We start from the raw sequence: 19,996 nt of genomic DNA on the forward strand, positions 1-19,996 counted from the left end.
TGATCCTATCCCTACTTTATTTCTACCCATAGTAATGAAATGACCATGCAATGAGTGAGCAGCCTGGGAGGTTTGATTCTAAGAGAAAGGAATAAAAGATTTAATTTTCAGTCACCTGTCTCCCTTCCTCCTTCCTCCTTCCTCCCTGCTCCCTCATCTCCTGCTCTCTGTTCCTCCCTCTCTCACTGCATTTTTCCCAGACTGAGGCGTCTATGGACCCTCTGGCTCCGCTGCTTTCGTCAGTGACTTGGAGTGCTCTGAGAACTTTGTGAACTCTTTGTGTTGGAGTGGGAAGGGAGAGAAAGACGAGCAGTTGATGGGACGCAGCCCGGCAGCAGCAGCAAACTCCTCTGGAGACAGCATCGGCACTCTTAGCTGGAGATAATCCTCCCCCCAGGCCATGACAAAGCAGCGCCTTACACTTCTGACCCCCCTGGCCCTGCTGGGACTCCTCGTGGGGATTGCAGATCTCAGCCTTGGTTCTGTTGGTGAGGATGAGGATTACTACATGCAGGAGTTGCTGACAAGAGAACAATACAATCGGGTTCAAGTGTTGGAGAAACCCATTTCCTTGACACCTGATGGACATGATCATCCCAGACAAAACCCAGCCAAGAAGATGCCCAAAGGAAAGGCAGAAAGCAACAAGAAGACAGATAAAACCACAGCTGATGCAAAACCAGGTAAAAGCATGGTCATTTCTTCAAAAAGTAACTTCAACTTCAACTTCTTAGGTAGAACTAAAGTTCTGGCAAAACTTTAGGATGAACTCCTGCAGCAATATTAACACTTAATGACAGTAAAGGGTGAACCATTTCATATTTTTATGGCAAATTTTGATTTTGATTTTCAATGGAATTAAGATTACAGCATTGCATGGAAGATATATGCTTTTAACAACTCAACAATCATTACAGTGAAATCAAAACTTGCTCATGTGACTCTTGTTTAGGTGAATGTTGAATGAAAAATGGAATCATTTATCACAAAACATTGACATCTCAAGACTCAAATTGAACCTTAAATTGAAGTGCTCAAAGGGGCGCTTTAATTCAATTCACACTGTCACACAGATCTGAGTAATGTCTCCTTTTGGCCTCTGCACAGCAGCAGGGTTAAAAGCTCCATGCTCTGCAGAAGCCAGGAGGAGATGATGAAGCACATGTGTCCATGCAGTGCTGTCTCGTTGCGGCCCATGTGGAAATGTGCAGCACAAACCTCTCCCTAGGGGGATCTCAGCTTATGTAGTGGCAGGTTTTTTGGCATGTTTGAAATACACCCAGATGATTGGAGGACAGTAGGGGGCGTGAGGGTTTCTGTTGTTTGGTGGCAGACAGCACCGAGCAGCTGTGCAGGCAGTGACCTCATGTTTTAAGCATCTGGCTTCACATGTTTCAGCAGGGATACCTGCTGCAGATGGGACTACACGAAGAGGATGATACTCATTAAATATACAGAAGAAAAAGCTATTTTTCATTATTATTCTTTTACATAAGATCAGATGGTGCCACTGAGCTGTAGGCTCAACAGTACAATTATTGTCCAAGCCATTCTCACTTGAGCATTTTAGCATCTTTCTGCTTATTGTTTTGGCTTTGCATGACACAACTTTTTGTTTCCTTGCACTGATCTTATTAACCTCTAGAGTAGGCGTCATGTACATATTGTGCATTATTGTGTGATATCTGCCATATGAGCATTAAAGTGTTAATGAAAACTTTAATTCATTGTGTGACATAATGTGACATGCCCCTTTTATTAATCTGAAAGGTGTCTGCAAAGGATACACCTGGGTATCCCCACTCATAGAGGCATTTTAGGAATTGAGGTATCAAATGTTTTGTTGTGTCGGTGGACAGTGGATCAAGAAGACAACGAAGTGCAGACAACCAAGAAGAGCCTATAGTGCAAGAAACTTGAGTTGGCTTTTTGAGATATTTTCTGCAAGCTAGTTTGTACTGAATGGAATTATCCAAGCTCTTGCAAATGTGGAAAGTAATAATAACTTGAGTATGTGTCTCGTTTTAGTCAGGGAAGATTGTTGGAAATGATTCTTAAGATTTCTTAAGATACTTATTGGATCTCAAAGAATGAAACTGGTTTGTTCATTCCTCCATAACTCGAAGCAACTATGCACACATACTGTGAAAGTACATGTGGAGAAAAGTGGAACTGTAGAGTTAACTGAGAGTGAAAGCCATACGTCTCTTTTTGAATTATCATTTGTCTGTACATAGTAAAGCCCTCATGATTTTTGATCCTAAAGATTGATGATTACTTTTGTTCAATGTTATTACATTTTTTAGTCATCACTTTCACCTCCTCCTGCGTTGCCTATTGCGCACCGATGTCTCATTTACCATATGTCTGCCCTTTCTATATCCGTTATGCTGAACCACATCTGCAGCTCAGAGCATTATCGAGGATTTAACCCGTCCCTGCAATGAGATGGAGATAAAGACTTTCAGATGTGAGAGGGGTTGTTATCATGTGGGGCTTTTCCTGACCTGAGACTCCGTCAAATAAAAAGCACACGGCTCAGTTCCATCTTCAGTCCGTGAAATGAGACTCCTTGCCCCCATCCCGTCTCATGTGCAGGTCATTTCATGATTGATTGGAATCAGAAGTGAAGATCATAAAAGAGCCTGTGAATTAAAATGCCACGATGAGCTGATTTGAGCAGCAGATGTACTTTAAATGGATGTGAGAGGCAAAAGAAATTTCAAATCCTCTGCCTAGGAATTATCTTTTGGTTCAGTCCCCAGCCCTGAATTTCTCCATATGTGCAGGGCTGAACCCACCAAAGCTTCTTTATTTTCCTCTCTTTTTAACTCTATCCCTCTGAATGTTGTTTGAAAGTTTGAATGTCAACCTTTTATTGTCGTACATTAATGATTCTTTTCTCGTTCAAATGTCATTTCCTTTCTTAGTGAAAGCACCCAACAAAAAGGCAGAGAAGAGCAAGAAGACCACACTGAAAAATTCAAACAGCATCACTGAAGGTGACAGACAATACAGCTCGATAAAAGAGGGTGAGTACGAAGAGGGTGAGTGAAAAACCAGCGACAGTCGTTCATTATGAGTTTTTCATGATCTCATAAAAATTCATCTTTCCTCCAACGTGCAGGGATCATTTCTCCACCTTCACAGGAGCAGTTATGATGGGAAAAAAGAAACAAACTCTCTCAGAGATGACAAATATTTTGGAAAGGGGTAGAGTGTTCAGAAAGCATTTTTTCCCTCAGAGGAAAGGCCTGGCAATACAAGATGATACTCGCAGGAGTGGAGTCTATGAGGCACTGTGTTTGGTTTCCATGGATCACCGTATATTTGCAAAACAGAAGCCAGGATGCTTCAGAAGCTTCTCTTGCATTTCAAATGCTCATTAAACATTGTTGACTGAGAGTGTAAAATACACTGACTTGACTTAATCAAACTTACTTACACAAACTTGCTTAATACAGGAAGCTGTACTCCAGCTTCAGGAAGGAGTGCTTAAGTTGACTTGCAATGAATTTATGTGTTGATGTTGAAGCTACTGTAAGAAACCTACTAAGAAAGGTTGAAATTCTGCCATCTTTGATTTGGCACTCGGGAAGTAGAGAAGAAAGTTGGATATTCTCATGTGTTGGAAAATGGGGAACTACATGACGACATGCCTGGCATGCTTCAAACAGTCATGAGGTGCCCAGACAGACAAAATCATGTTTTTACAGCTCTGACAACACTCTGACACAACATCAATCTGCCTTCTGAATTTGTTTCACCGTGAGTGGGTAGCAGCTGATTTATCAGGGCCACATTTCTTTTAGGGCTTTAAGATTGTAAAAACATACAATCTCTGTAGATGAACAGATCCATTACTCAGTTTTACCAACTGTTTCATCTCCAAATTATTAATCAGTCAGAAGTGTCACGGATCTGACTGGCTGCTACATGCACATAGCAAAACAACAGGACGTTGAATAAAATGGAGAGGATGTAAGACCAGCAGGGATTTGGAATCAACACATGCTTTAACATTGTTTCCATCAGATGTTACAGAAATATGTTGGATGTGCTCAGAAACATGTGCTCTTGCAAAGCTGCAGAGGCTTTGATTGGTAAAATACTTTTTTTTTTTACTCAAATGCAGTTATACACACGAGGCAGGCAGGTGTAGAACAAAAGAAAACTTTAATAACTCACCAACAGAACAAAAGGGGTGATGAAACACCAAAAATGATTGAAAATAAAAAATAAAAGAAAACCTGGCAGTTTCTGTTAATGGATAACAAAACATTTACAGTATTCTGTAGTCCAAGATCAATCATTGATGTTCAGTGGTGTCAAAAGTACACACATTTGTTACTTAAGTAGAAGTATAGATACTGCAGTTTAAAAACACTTTGGTAAAAGTTGAAGTATCAACTTGACCTTTTTACTTAAGTAAAAGTGAAAAAGTATGTGCTCCAAAACCTACTTAAAGTATAAAAGTATAAAGTAACCTTTAAATAATTTTTTTTTTAAAACCCACACACAAAAAGGTAGATGCCACTATATGAATTGCAAGCTTAATTTGAAAACTGATTAGTTCTACATGTGGCCCAAGACAACAATCATAAAACCATTACTGTCAAAGACAAAGTCACTCAAGGAGCATGTTCTTTCTCAAACTTTATTGGAATTCAGTCCCATCAAAAAAACAAAAAAAAGTCTTACTGCCTGAAAAAATATATAACTATGCCAGTTGTTATTCCGAAAACATCAGAGGCAAGGCTAATGCCTTTGACAATTGTTAGCTGCTAACCGGGCATGTCTTGGCATGTTCCTATGCTAGCCAAGCTGCAGCAAAATATATCAATTATCAGTTCACAGTTCGGTGGTAACAAAGAATAAGCTTATATTTTACCTCTACATGTTTTTTCAAATTGGAGGGAGAGTTCTTGAACGCCAAAATTATGTGGGTCTTGGGTGTGCAGAGTTTACATTGCACATTACATTGAGTCATTTTTGCACCTGACTATTTTGAAAAAGGATAGGGCCAAGGATGAGGAAGGTCTCTTTGGTCTCCGTCTCCATCTCCCGATACGCTCTCGCCTGTGTCCGACTATTCAGACATTTCGCCATCTTTTTCTGAATCTTTTTCTGAATCGGACATTTTGCGTGGCAGCTTCGCGTTTGCAGTTAGTTGTAGAACACCTGCTCGCTTCTGACGAATGACGATTTAATTTGACGAATAGCCTAACCAATGAGTGTTTGCGTTATATGATTCATCCAATTACACTCGTTCTCACTAGGTGTGGATGGCGCACATGACGTGAAATACATAAACATTAAACTGAAGCCAAGAGTTAAAAAAAAAGAAAAGAAAACTGAAGCCAAGAGTAACGAGGCTGTTTGTTTTGAAAATGTAAGGAATAGAAAGTACAGATACTTGTGTGAAAATGTAATGAGTAGAAGTAAGAAGTAGGCAGAAAAATAAGTAATGGAGTAAAGTACAGATACCTAAAAAGTGTACTTAAGTACAGTAACGAAGTATTTGTACTTCGTTACTTGACACCTCTGTTGATGTTTAAGGAGAAAATTCCAATAACAATGTCTATGCCTCCCTTATCTCACAGAGGACCAAGATACCCAGGATTAAAGAACCTTAAAAATCCCAAAAATCAGACAGTTACATGCTGTGGTTGTTTTGTCTCTGTGTCTTTAGTTGTGCCGGATTATTTTCAGCTTCCAAGCAGGGGGTTGGAAAACAGAGGTTAATAATAATAAGAATGAATGAATAAATGAATACATAAACAAAAAGATAAACAGCAAAAAGCAACAATGTTGTTACAGTTAATAGAGGAGTGGGCTCCAGTTAGAAAATTGATATTTGTGCAAAGTTGTAAGTTAATGCATGCCTCCTGTTTATGCCATCCTAGCTGCATACAGCAGCTGCATTCCTTCCACATTTAACTTCTTTCTCAAGAAGTACATTTAGTTCTGACACCGTCCCACAATAACATACAAATTTACCTCAATCTCAGACCAAATCAATGTGAAATTTATATTTTTGTGCTCATATTTTCAAGTGTGTGGAAATAATCAACCATCTCATGTTAAATCCAATATTAACAGTATAAAACAGACTTATTGGCATATTGAGACAACATTTCAAAACACATCTCATCGAATATGTATTTCATGCATTAACCAACTGAATGCATGGTTCACATGGTGATTCGGCAAGCAGCCTAAAGTTTGTTATACTGTAACCGAAACAGTTTTTTTCGTTAGAATAGCAAATACCTCAGCAGGTTTCATACATAATGCCATATTCTGGCAACTAAAAATAATTGTGAGTTTCTAACACACCATTGAGATGTGTTTTAGTAAATTTTATTTTGATTGATAAACTGCTAAAGTGATGCCATCGTATGATAATTAGATTTGGTGATTGAACTGCCACATTCATCCACGTCTAAACGCACTGAATAGCTTTGGGTGTGATGTATTTTTTGAAGTGACAGTTGGATTATTGATTTTCTGTCAGTTTGTTGGCATTTATTCTACATCAGTCAAGTGCTTTCAGTTTGATTACAATGTCAAGCATCAGTATAGACTCAATACTTCCGCATGATGACCTTGACAGACTGTATTAGTCTGATTTTGTTGTCTTGAATATCATCAGCAGACAAATCATTGAAAGGCTGCTGCTTTTTTTTTTTAACCCTTTTTTACAAACAATTTAATCCTAAACTCATAATGTAAAATGCTCTGGAGCACGATATGTGAGCATTCTATCATTCTTTGTGACACTGGAAACTCTAACTATATGTTAAAGTAGTAAGTCCTCCTACAAGCACGTCTTTTATTTACACTTTCACAGGTGCAGTTGATAGGATAGTTTGAACATGCACCACCTTTCAACTCGTGCAATACCACTGCAATTGGGGTGAGGATGCAGAGGGACTTAGCAGAAACTATTCTGTGTCTCTGTTGTTGTTGTTGTTTTGCATTTATTTGTGTTTTTTTATCATAATGCTCTATCTATGTTAATTTCAGGTCTCATTTAGGTATTTTTGTTACCCTTTGGGGTAAAATTGCATTGTTGCTTTATGGCCATTTTTCAACAATTTGCATTTAATTTAGGTAATTTTGTGTCTCACTGAGGCAGTCGCAAAGAGATTTGCCCATCTTGACTCTTATTCTTTGGCTCTTTGTGGTCATTTACATTATCTTCATTTCAAACCAGTTCTTTTACATCTCATTTTGGGATGTTTTGCATCTCTTTTGAAGATATATGTTATGTTTCCAGGATAAGACAAAGGCCCCTCAATTGTCTGTTCAACTCAACCCAGGGCTTATGGGTCCTATCAGTAATCTGTCCTTGGCCTTGTTATATTCAAAGTTTACAGAGCACCACTTTGTTTACTTCCTCAGTGCTCAGAAATTCACTGTCTGTCCAATATAAACTGCAAAAGGTTCTTTGTTTGGAAGCAGTTAAAAGAATACACATAAAATGTAAAAATCCAAATATGAATAATTCATACATGTTAAGTATTTCAATATTGACAAAACACATGTGAAATAAGCACTTGTGACCTCCAAAATAGTGGAAAACTTGTGACTACATTTTTGCTCTCGAACTACAGCGACAAGGCAAGTGGCCTAATGAGCACCTTATGAAGATACGACTGTCTGTTTTGTATTTCTATTACGCGCTATTGATAAAGCCAGATGCTGTGTTCTTGTGTGGGTCCTCTTGGATTGCATGCAGAGGGTGAAAATGATTTAAGACTTTGCAACATAGCAGGCAACCATCTGTTTTTTTTTTCCCCTTTTTCTTCTGGTAACCTTGATCCACTGCTGCTGAGGTTGTCCCAAGTATGTTGTAATTGCCAAATTCAGCTTGGCTGATTTTTATTAAGTAAGATTCCAATATGATTGTAAATATAAGCATGAAGGGACCCAATTACAGCAAGACATTTTATTGCTATATATAATTACTGTGAATACAACACTAACCAGGCTTACTAGTGGCTTTGCTGTTGGCTCATTCATCATATTTTTCTCTTCGGTTTCACAGCAGGAATCAATTCCATTTCAAACTATGTTTTTTATGCTCCACACATGCATTGTCTCTTGCATTTGTGGGTTTTGGATAATTTCTAAAAACACAGTGTCTCAGACATATGGGACTTATATGCAAGATCCACCTTCATTATTTAACAAATATGTTGTCTACTTTACTGCAGAGTATTTCCAACTTTGAACTTATGCAAGAGCAATCCACTGTATTTTTCAAGAGATTTCCATTGTCTTCTTCGGGCCTATTGCACCTCTGGGTGTTCATTTGTGAAGGCAATCCTGGCTGGGTGACAGCGACATGTGCCGCATATGCTGCATATACAAACAGACCGGTGCCCAATCGGAAATTCTTCCTCTGATGTTCCTTCTGCTGTGGTCCAGCTTGATCTTACCCACAGAGCCGTTGGGCAGCGGAGATTTCAGATGTCAGCTTTGATTTGCCCATTTGGCTCTTATTGGATGACATTCAGTGTAGTGTAAAAAGATGAGAGAATCTTGCACAAAGAGCTCTATTTAGAGAGAGCCATCTCAGTTTCTGCAATCACTTAGATACAGGCATTTGTTCAAACAAAATCCGATTCTCTTCAGCATGACAGAAAAAATGCTTTAGAGATTTGCAGCTTTCTTTTCTTAAGAGTGTGTTTTGTCTTTTTTTTCAACAACATGTTGAATGCAGCAGTTTGCCTGACAAAATTATCCACAATGATGGCTGCTACTCATTGATACTGCCACTAAATATTCTATGGGAGTCATAGCATAGGAGGTCAGTCAGTACTGTTGATTTGGGCTGTAAGAATACCTTCATGATCATCTTCCAATTGATTTGTCATCTGGGCGTAATATTCCATTCAAAAAGCTCGATATACAGAAGAAAAACAACATTAACTTCATTTATTATTTAATCATTTTGTTTGAGCTTACTTACTAATAGTCTGAACACAAATGAATTAATCGTACGTTTGCAGAAATTGGATTGACATTGAAGGCAAACTCATAGACTTCAGTTCTGTTCATTTAAAAGAACTTGTTTGTTAAATTATGTATTCGTGTTCACACAAGTATAGCTTACAATGTAGCATTTCTGAATGACTAAACAGGTGCTCATAGAACAGAACACAATGTCAATAGGAGAAATCTATTTCTCAAACTGCAGTCTGCATCATAACTCGAGGGAATCACACACTAGACATTAGCTGCCTCCACTTTAGATGTTCATATCTTAGGAGAGATCTATTTAAAGGATAAAAAAAAATTGGTATACAAGATATGAATTTAAAACTATTCTGTTTGGCGATTAGACTCATCAACTTGTATCAACTTGGTGGAGCGGTGACATGAAAGAAAAAAGGGATTAGGATAGGACCCCCTGAGTCTAGATGCTAGTGGTGGATGAGCAGAGTTAGTAGATGGCAGAGATTTCCAATGAGGCTCCTTGGGTTTCACAAAGAGGTGGAGATTGAGAGGAGGCGGGAAGCAAAAGTCAGCCTGAAGGGAGATAGAAAGATGAGAATTTGAAAAGCAGGGATCAGACTGATTGACTCGAAAAGTAGCAGACAAGAAGCTCATTGAATGGACCAGAGCAGTGATGACAGAATTAAGAAGTGCATGAGTTGACAGCGTGGGAAAATGGAACAGACGAACAGACGTATAGCGCGATGAAAAGCCCAAATGGTGAGAATGTGGGCAGATGTGAGGCAAACAGATCTTTCTTACTAAACTCCCGAAAAATGCTTAACTACAATGGGAACTTATTCATTCTTTACTGGCCACAGGGTCTGTTGTACCAGTTGTATACCTATCAGTTACAACATCAAAACCACTGAAATGTGAAGTCACATCAATCAGTATGTTACTGTGGCACCTGTTATGACTGAACAGAAATGTGTTGAAGTACTTAAAGCTTGGGCAAGCATGTGAATAAGAACACCTTATTTGTGATGGCTGAACAAGCAGGTCAGAAAATCTCCAAACAACAGATCTTGTGGGGTGTTTCCAGTGAGCAATGGTATGTCCCAACCAAAAATGTTCCAAGGAAGGCCAACCAGTGAATCATTGGGAGGGACAGTATGGCATATGGAATATATCCTCTTAATTTTCAAAGTATTGTTGATATTCACGGCCTGTCCAGGGTGTACCTTGCCTCTCGCCCATTGACCGCTGGGATAGGCTCCAGCCCCCCCGCGACCCGACCGACGGATTCAGCGGTATAGAAAATGGATGGATGGATGTTGATATTCACTTCTAAATATTCTCTGATATGCATCACAGTAACATCCTGGCTTCATCAAACTAGGCACAAAATTATACCTAGAAAGGTGAAAGGCATAACTCACCTCTTGCTGACCAGTACTTTTGTTGGATGAGTTGGTTAGGATTAGGCCTGATTATTAGTTAGATTTAGGAAAGTCAGTCATAGGCAAGTCTTCACAAAGCACAACACAATACAGCTTTTAGAATACACTCCATATGTACACAATTTGTAGGACCGTTGATGTAATGGACAAAGGACTTTTAATACAACATTGCATACTGTAATCTGTTAGCCAGAATTGACAATAAAATCTATACCTTTTTTAAGGCTAATGCTTATTTCAAAACATCCTTCCTTCCTGATCTTAAGCAGTGGAGATGATATTACAGTGTGACAAAACGCGAGTCCACTTTGGTGAGGTTAATATGGCATAGTGACTTTTCATGTTACAGTTTAAAGCACAGGGTATTTATCACTTAATAAACGGACCACTTAAAAGAACATTCTAAAATTAAGATTGTACCAATTTCTTTTAGCCAGGGCTACACCATCAGTAATGGGTGCCCAGTACTCCTTGATGTGTATGAAGAGTAAAGTCGGTCCAGCGTGTTTGAGTTCCACACAGGGGCTAAAACAAGTTTCTGAAAATCTTCATGCAGGCAAGGCTTGAATATGTGTGCTGCTATAAGCATCTTCAATATATATGAGAGGATCGGAATTGGACCATGAAACAACTGAAGAAGCTGGCATGGTTGATACATTTTTTGTGTGCAATATTTGGTTGGCTGGTTGTGTGTATGTTCGCCTATGTGCCTGGGGAGTAGATGGCAGCAGAATACACTATTATAAGAAAGTATACTGGCAGAGGCGATGTGATGATGCTCCAGGGAATGTTCCATAGAAGTTCTGACATTTATGTGGATGTTCCGTTGACACCAAACATTACTGCAGACCACATCCACTCCTTTGTGGAAACAGTATTCCCTCGCAGAAGAGGCAATTTTCAGTAGAGTACAAAGTTGTAACATTATAAAGAGTTCAAGGTGTAGATTTGGAGTGGATTTTGTGCAAATTCCCCAGATCTCAGTCCAATTAGGCATCAGCAGGATGTGCTGGAAAAGGAAGTCTGCTCCAAGTAGAGCCCTTGTTGGATTTTGCAGGACTAGCTGCAAATGTCTTGGTGCCTGTTATGACAGGACACTTTCAGAGCTGGCGAAGGAAATTTAAAAACATAACAGTATTCATTACAAAGTATGGCTGTGGAGTTAATCACACTGGGCTGCATTGTGAGAAATGTAGGATCCGGCATTTGGGGCTTAACACATACTAATAAAAAAGAAAAAAAGGAAAAAGAAAAAGTTAAGCTCTGTTGGGCTTTGATTTTCATCATTCTGTTCTCTAGCTTTAGCAGACTGCAATTCAATCTAAAACTGTTAGCTATAGCCTTCATATCAGATATCTGTTGACAGGACTGGCCTCTGAATAATAACAATCCTGAGTGTTGACTGTTATTGAATAGAGCAGAGGAAAGCGGATTATATGAAAAGACCTTTTGGTTATCCAAGTGTTTTTCTAAGATGTAAAACAAGATTTAAAATGGGGTGACTGTAGCTCAAGAGTAAGATTGGTGATTTGACTTCTGGCTTAACCGGACCGCATGTCAAAGTGTCCGCAAGACACTGAACCCCACATTGTCTATGCATCCATCAGTAAAGCGTGCTTGACATTTTAACAGCTATAACTGCTGCAATTTCCCGTTTCTCCCCTTTGGTAGAATGAAATTGCTAAAGTAAGTTCAACAATTTAATTATGTATTAAGGTTGTGTCTTGATGGCTTTGATAAGGATGCACTGCATAATTACAAAAATCAAGCACCCATAGCATACAGTCATTAATCACTACTAATGTTTGACACATTTTTTAAATTCATCTTTGTTTAAACATGAAAGTCTCATACTGCTTATCTGTTCAACCAAGTTTTCCTCTTGCTGGCTCAGCTTTTGAGGTTCAATGTCACATGTTTTGAGAAGTGGAGCTCCAACACAAAAATGCACAAAAACTTTACAGTGTGTCTCCTTTCTAACTAAACATTTGATCAGATAAGCTGCAGGGGAGAGCTGCCCTGATGAAGGAGTGCTGAATGGAGCTGCTTTCTGCTTGATTCACACATCTGAGCTCATGGTGCAAAGTCAAAAATGCCCATTTATGTTGAGTCAAGCTATTAACAAATGCATGCTCAGGAGCTATTGAATTTGCTGTGGAGACAGCAACTCTCCTGGAGCGATGCAACTCATGATACATAACATTACCATCACGGGCCAATTTGTCTTTCTTCTTACCTAGAATGCCCTCCCATGGGACTGGAGACATTGAAGATTGATGATTTCCAGCTTCATGCTTCGTCTACGAAACGCTATGGTCTTGGAGCACACAGAGGTCGCCTTAACATTCAGGTAAGATGGGGATGTGAAGTGCTGGCGTAGCTTGGCCAAGCTTACAGGATATGTCGGGGCATGCACTGCACCTTAGGTCTAGCTCACCGTTGCTTGAAAGATTGAATGTCAGTCTTTTTTTTTCCTACTCAAAGCAGCTATACAGAGGAAGTATGGTCGGTCGATAACATCTTCCCATTTCAAAATCAGTTTAAATTCATATTTAAGCATCCTGGAAAGATATCAGAGGTGATAACTTGCATTTTAACTATCAGTGTGGATGGCATCATCATCTTGTTTCAGCTCACCACATATTTCAATACTCCAAAATTAACCCCACAGAAGAGTAATAACGTTTCCATCAAATCAGGGACACATTCACAGACCCTAATAAAAAGGAAGAGCATCTGGGAGAAGAGGTATTTCCTGTCAGTGCAGACGGCACTTTGAGGGTATTAGCCTGCACTCAATCTGCAGCAAACCTCATCTTCTCCAAGCTGAGCTGCTCCAAATCCAACTGCACAATTAATGAAACATGCAAACACATGCTCTTAATTCAATCAAGACAGCCCAAACAACAAAACAAAGGATTATTGTCTGGTGTGTGTGAAACTATGTGTGTGTGCAAGCAGAGGGATCACAGGAGGACAGAGATAGTGTCAGGAGAAATACATAGTGACCAGATGTAGAAAGGATCTGTTGATTCTGGCCTGTTTTCAATGAGTTTGGTTTATTTTCACTTTTGTAGCAGCTACAGTTTATTTAGATTGCAGACACAAACAGTGCTGGAATCTTGTTATAAAGAGATAGCAGGGAAAACATGGACAACTGAAATGCTAGAGAGCATCCAGATAAAACATACTCTGCAAAGATGTGATAACCACACAATTCACTGCATGCAGAAAATACACACAGTACTGAACAATGACAAAGCAAAAACTGTTTTTTTAAGTGTATTTGCTCAAAATGAAAGGCTGAAATACCCTGTTTAGATAGTCTAAGCTTTCCCTGCTTCTGGTGCTTCCCACTTCTATCTAGGTCCTTGCGTCTACAGCTCTCCTTCACATAATTCAATTTACCTGATTTGATTAAGATGGCAGACAACTGTATAAAGTCTAACAGTTAATGATTTCAGAGCACAAACCAAGCTTTGAGGTTGAAAGACTTCTTTGTTGACCTGCAAGAAGTCATGACAGAGATCTGAGGAAGGAATTCTGCAACATTTAGAAGTTCCAAAAGCACAGTAGTCTTTGTCATAGGCTGACTAGCCATACTTATTAGTCAGGGCCTTGGTTGAACTAGTGGGAGAAGAAGAACAAGAATCAAAGAATCATACAGAACAAGAATCAATGCAGGACTCCGTCAGTAGTGTGGACAGGCAGAATGCATGCGTCACAAAACATTTGCATAAAAGCCCACCAGAGATTTGCCACACAGCTGAATGACTCAAGAGAGGCAAAGTCTTCTGATTATGAGACAATGTTTAAACTATTTTACCACAATTCCAGTGTAAAAGCAAGGCACTGAACTCCAACTTATCAATACAATCCCTGCAAGCAAGCATGGCGTGATCCAACATTATGCTGTGGGGGTGTCTTTCTGAGACAGAGGCTGTCAAAATTGGTCAAGGAAGAATCAGATAAATATAGAATGGTCCCTTAAACCTTCTCCACAGTGCTCAGTATCTCAAGCTAGGACAAAAGGCTTATATTTCACCAAGACAATGAAATTTAGAAAACATAGGGATGTCTAACTAAAAAAGACGATTCAAACAGACTCTAGATCTGAACCCAGTAGACCATCTCATGAGAGATGTGAAAATGGGAGTGTAATGACACTCCTCATGCAACCTGTTGAGGCAAAATGTCTCTGCCTAGAAGAATGGGAGGACTTCCAAAGGAAAGGGTTGCCAAGTCTGCAGGATGACTCCCAGAAATAACTCAGGCTCCTATTACTGTCAAAGGTACCAAAATAAGTGAAAGCTCTGGATACTTTTGTAAATGGAAAGTCTTTGATTATGAATATATTAAGAAAACACTCTAAAAGCAGCAGTTTTGCTTTGTCAGTGTTGAGAATTATTTCCCGATCGATGAGGGGAAAAACATTAAATCCATTTCAGAATGAGAGAGCAGACTGTGGAAAACTTGGAAAACTTCCCATGTGCACTGCAGGTTTTTCATAACTTGTATCCCTGTCCTGTTGCAAATCACATGTAGTAATCGACAATCGTAGTATACAAAAGCCATATGTTTTCTGACACATGATTGAACAGAACCATCTTAGCAGGTATTTAAAACTCTCATTCATCAATAAACAATACACTGATAAGCCATCACATTAAAACCACTGACAGGGGAAGTGAGTTATTGATCATCTTGTTACAATTCGCCGTTTTGCAAGGAAACACTGCATCCTGTCAAACACATGGATGTCACTTTGACACTTGCACTTACCTAAACAATTTCTTAGACCAGTACATACTGCAATATCTTTGTCCAGGTCCCTAGTGGTCAGAGCTCTTTTGGTGTTCATTAGGATCTGTGAGGTGTCAGTTTCAACATGTGGTGGATCTGTCAGGTCCTGTTCTTATTCAAACTTTAAATACATAGCTGTCCTGTGTTGCAAGACATATCAATGGCTGATGATCTTTAAAGGGAATTAACAGCCTTGATAAAGAGGTGATAACATGCACCCAGCACGTCATATTTAGTACAGCGTGTCATTATAATGCTTAGATTTGGATCATTAAGATAAAAGTGTGCGCATATGCCTATGAAAAATGTTGCACACAGAAAGGCCTTAGCCGAGATTTGAAACAGGAAACTTCTTACAGTGAAGCGACAGTGCTGACCACCACACCACCATACAGCCCCTTCCTGTGACTTAACCACATGTTTTGCTCTTTTGTTCAAGTTCACTGATTTTAGGAAACAGGGCCCAGTTTAGTTTAAGTAAGCTTGTTTCTGCAGAATGAAATTTTCAGTTGACAAGCAGTTCTACTGTTTATTAGATGTCACATTTATTTATCTTAGCTGATCCTTATCTTGGCAGCATATTTTAGATAGTCAGGCCAACCTTGTTGACGTCTGCATTCTTCATCATCTGAATTACCAACACTTTAATACATTTGTAACAAAAAAAGACTAATTTACCAGTCAGTGCGTTGTATCATACATAGATTCTACATCTACTTAAGGAATAAAATTCTGCTCCACATGGCTGTTTCTGGGATTCAGGCTGGCCTTTATGAAGATGATCTGTATGATGGGGCCTGGTGTGCCGGGAGAGATGATCCGCTGCAGTGGTTTGAGGTGGATGCCAGGAGGCTGACAAAGTTCACCGGGGTCGTCACACAAGGCAGGAGCTCCCTCTGGTCGTGAGTAAGAAGCCTGCAGGCATGCACGGCGAGTTGCATATGGTTGCATAGTGAGGATGAGGACTGTTTTGTCCAAGTTAACACTAAGGTAGAACTGTGGTTTAAGTGATGCTGTTTCCCTGAGGGCTGATTTTATACATTTGTGGACAAATACATTTTTTGCACACTTAATGTTTTTTTTGTTGCTGTTGTTTATTGTTTGGATTATATATAAGGTGATTTCAAATTTTAGCATGTAATGATGTCTTTTTGGACTGTATATATGTATATGTATATGTATATACATATACATATATATATTTATACATATATACAGTCCAAAAAGACATTATTTCATGCTAAAATTTGAAATCACCATTTAAATTAATTCTCAGGCCGTTGTCATGCAGTTTATCTAAAAAGAAGAGCTTAAAATCATGCTAGTGTGTCTGTGAAGCTGGCACCGCAGTCACAAAATTGGACACCAGCTTTGCCATGTATGGAACCACATCATTAACATAGTAAAACAAACCCAAACACAATAAACTGCCAAATATCTAATTACATATGGCCTGAGTTACAAAATGACAGTGAGACATCAACTCTGGAAGCAATCGGACAGCAATAAATGTTCCAGAACTCAAAATGACTCTTGGATTTTCCTTTAAACCCATGTGGAAAATTTGACTGCACTAATGTAAACAAGACAAGCTCTTCAATCTTCCCCAGATGGTGCTGAACATTCACTTGTATTTGCCCTTTTCACAAGTCTTTTCGGATCCTCTGACTGTGAGATTAAGGATTTATAGATTTGATTGATTTGAATGCAGCCTCATCCTTTCATATCTCCTAAAAGGTCACTACATTATTAAAATAATACCGGAGGAAACTGATTTTAAAGCACGGCAAGCTTTATGAGGAGGGTAAACAGGGACATGGCTAGGAGATAAAATCTTCAGTTCTGCACACAAAAAAAACATTCAACTGTAGTAACAATAAGTATGGCTTATTACCAATAGTGTCTGTGAATAATGTAAAGACATAAAGTAGTTAAAATCCCAATGACATCTGTGGATTTAACTAAAAAAATGTCACCTCCCACCATCTCACCTCCAATGTATTTTTGCAGTTATATAGTTGCTCTTTGTTCCCAATGACCAAGACAACCACATGTGTGGGAGGGCAAAGTTCTGGCTTTTCCTTGACAGAATAGTTCACCTTTCTTGGTTATAATGAATCCCACAAGTTTGTTTTAACTTTCAGTTTTAGCTAAATTTGATTTGGAGTTAGAGTCTACTGCTCTGGTGTGACACCCAGTGGCTTTGTAAGGTCACACATTGCACCTTTAAAAGACACTGAATGTAATCATGCACATGGAGCCTTCAATACCAACTCTATCAGTCCTCTCAGCTGAGGTGATTCATTTAATTTAAAAATCAAAAGAAAATCATAAAGTTTGGGCCCTCAGAGCTCCACAATGATAAATTCTTCACTGGACTGGAATTAAGTTTACTGAACGTCCATGAAATTAAACTAAATAGATTTTGATATATGTTTTACGGTAATCCTTTTATTTAAAAGAATAATATTCTGCTCAAATCAATAATCTTTGAATTCCTTTGAAATGTATGATGAACACGCATACACAGGTCCGTGGGAAATCCTCTGAGGAAAAATGAATTATGTGTCTGTGTATGTGTGTTTTATCCAATCCAATCCAATCCACTTTATTTATAAAGCACAATTTAAATAAACACAAAGGTTTCCAAAGTGCTGTACAATAAAATAAATACAATAAAACACAATAAAATAAATAGACTGACAACCCCACCCCAAATAAAATATCTGTGAACATAAAATCAACAGCCTACGTAGTATTAAAAGCCAAGGAAAAGAGGTGCGTTTTAAGAAGAGTTTTAAAATTACACAGTGACGAGGCCTGTCTAATGTGCAGTGGCAGGTCATTCCACAATTTGGGAGCTGCAACCGAGAATGCTCGGTCCCCTCTGAGCTTCAGCCTGGTTTTGGGAACCCTCAGGAGCAGCTGGTCAGCTGACCTAAGGGATCGGCTGGGTGTGTAGGGGTGCAGGAGTTCAGAGAGGTACACTGGGGCAAGACCATTTAGGGATTTAAAAGCAAATAAAATAATTTTAAAATAAATTCTAAAATGGACAGGTAGCCAGTGGAGTGAGGCTAAAATCGGTGAAATGTGCTCAAACTTTCTTGTGCCAGTTAAAAGACGCGCAGCTGCGTTCTGTACAAGTTGGAGACGTGCGATGGAGGACCCACTAACCCCCATATATAGTGCGTTGCAGTAATCCAGCCGTGTGGTCACAAAGGCGTGAATTACTGCTTCAAGGTGCTGTCTCTGGAGAAAAAGTTTTATTTTTGCCAACTGTCTTAACTGGAAAAATCTTGCTTTCACCACAGCTTTAATCTGGCTGTTGAACTTCAGATCCGAGTCTACTTTTACCCCTAGATCATTGAGTATGGGTTTGGCATACTGTGCTAAGAAACCCAAATCGACTGAGGGGGTCACAGAGGTGCCACCAAAAACCATTATTTCAGTTTTTTTTTCATTCAAATTTAAAAAGTTCAGAGCCATCCAGGCCTTGACATCCTCTAAACAGTTTAACAAAGTCTTGAGGGAGAAAGAATCAGCCTTTTTAAGCGGTACATAAATCTGGCTGTCATCAGCATAACAGTGGAATAAAATGCGGTGCTTCCTGAGAATGGAACCCAGTGGGAGAAGATACAAAGAAAATAAAAGAGGGCCTAGCACTGAACCCCGTGGAACCCCACATGGGAGAGGAGCAGTGGAGGATACGGAGTCACCAAAGCTGACACAGAATGTCCGATGCGACAAATAGGACCTGAACCATTCCAACGCTGAGCCCCTGATGCCCACCCACTGCTCCAAGCGATTAATCAGGATGTCATGGTCCACTGTATCAAATGCAGCAGTTAGGTCTAAAAGCACAAGGATTACACAGTGACCAGAATCAGTAGCTAAAAAGACGTTGTTAAAAACTCTTAAAAGCGCTGATTCTGTGCTGTGAAATGTTTTAAAACCAGATTGGAAAGTTTTAAGAACATTTTGTTTATTTAAAAAAGTCCATGAGCTGAGAGTAGACAATCTTCTCTAAGATTTTAGAAAGGAAGGACAGTTTAGAAATGGGCCTAAAGTTATCCATAGCAGTAGGATCCAGTCCAGGTTTTTTAATCAGTGGCTGCACAACTGCATGCTTAAAATGTACAGGAACCACGCCTGAGGACAGACTGCTGTTAATGATGCAGAGTAAATATGGCCCAACAGTGGGGAAAACCTCCTTAAAAAGTTGAGGAGGAACAGGGTCGTTGGGCGAGCCTGATGGCTTTAAATGTCCCATAATCTCCTGCACAAAGGACATGGTCACAGGTTCAAATGAGTCAAAAACAGCAGAACAGGGGACGAAAACTGAGGGGTCGTAAGCAGGAAGTGAAATAAGTGCTCTCATAGCAGAGACTTTTGCATTGAAGAATTGCAGAAAGTTTTCACACACAGAAGGGGAGGGCTCAATTCCCACAGTCTGTGGTGCATTCAGAGCAGAGTTTATCACCTTAAACAACATACGAGGTTTGTGACAATTTAAAACAATAATATCCGAGAAATATTTTCGTTTAGCTTCTTTCACAGCTAAACGATAAAGTTATTAACAGTCACAGCACAACACAGCACAACACAGCACAACGATTTATTCTGTCCTACTCAGTTTTCAAAAATATTGGCTTCTACATCGTACAAGCCATCTTTGTCTGGGGCTGCAGTATAAAAGAAAGTGATCTTTACTTTAGCCATGTGCATTTTGAATAAGGAGTACTTTATAAATCATTCATGAGCTGTAAGCTGTGATTAATTGATTC

At 39.2% G+C, this 19,996-nt stretch overlaps 1 protein-coding gene across 1 annotated transcript in view; it reads left to right on the plus strand.

The window, feature by feature from the left end:
- The first annotated feature begins 211 nt into the window (after window positions 1-211).
- Window positions 212-19,996, plus strand: part of cpxm2 (carboxypeptidase X (M14 family), member 2) — a 34,568-nt gene continuing 14,783 nt past the window's right edge. The window contains exons 1-4 of the mRNA XM_075456998.1: window positions 212-683; window positions 2,931-3,032; window positions 12,650-12,759; window positions 15,975-16,114. Coding sequence (XP_075313113.1) covers window positions 401-683; window positions 2,931-3,032; window positions 12,650-12,759; window positions 15,975-16,114 — 635 coding nt within the window. The 5' untranslated portion in view covers window positions 212-400. The remainder of the gene's footprint in view (window positions 684-2,930; window positions 3,033-12,649; window positions 12,760-15,974; window positions 16,115-19,996) is intronic.

Source organism: Odontesthes bonariensis, chromosome 23 (genome assembly GCF_027942865.1).
Source record: "Odontesthes bonariensis isolate fOdoBon6 chromosome 23, fOdoBon6.hap1, whole genome shotgun sequence".
Classification (NCBI taxonomy): Eukaryota; Metazoa; Chordata; class Actinopteri; order Atheriniformes; family Atherinopsidae; genus Odontesthes; species Odontesthes bonariensis.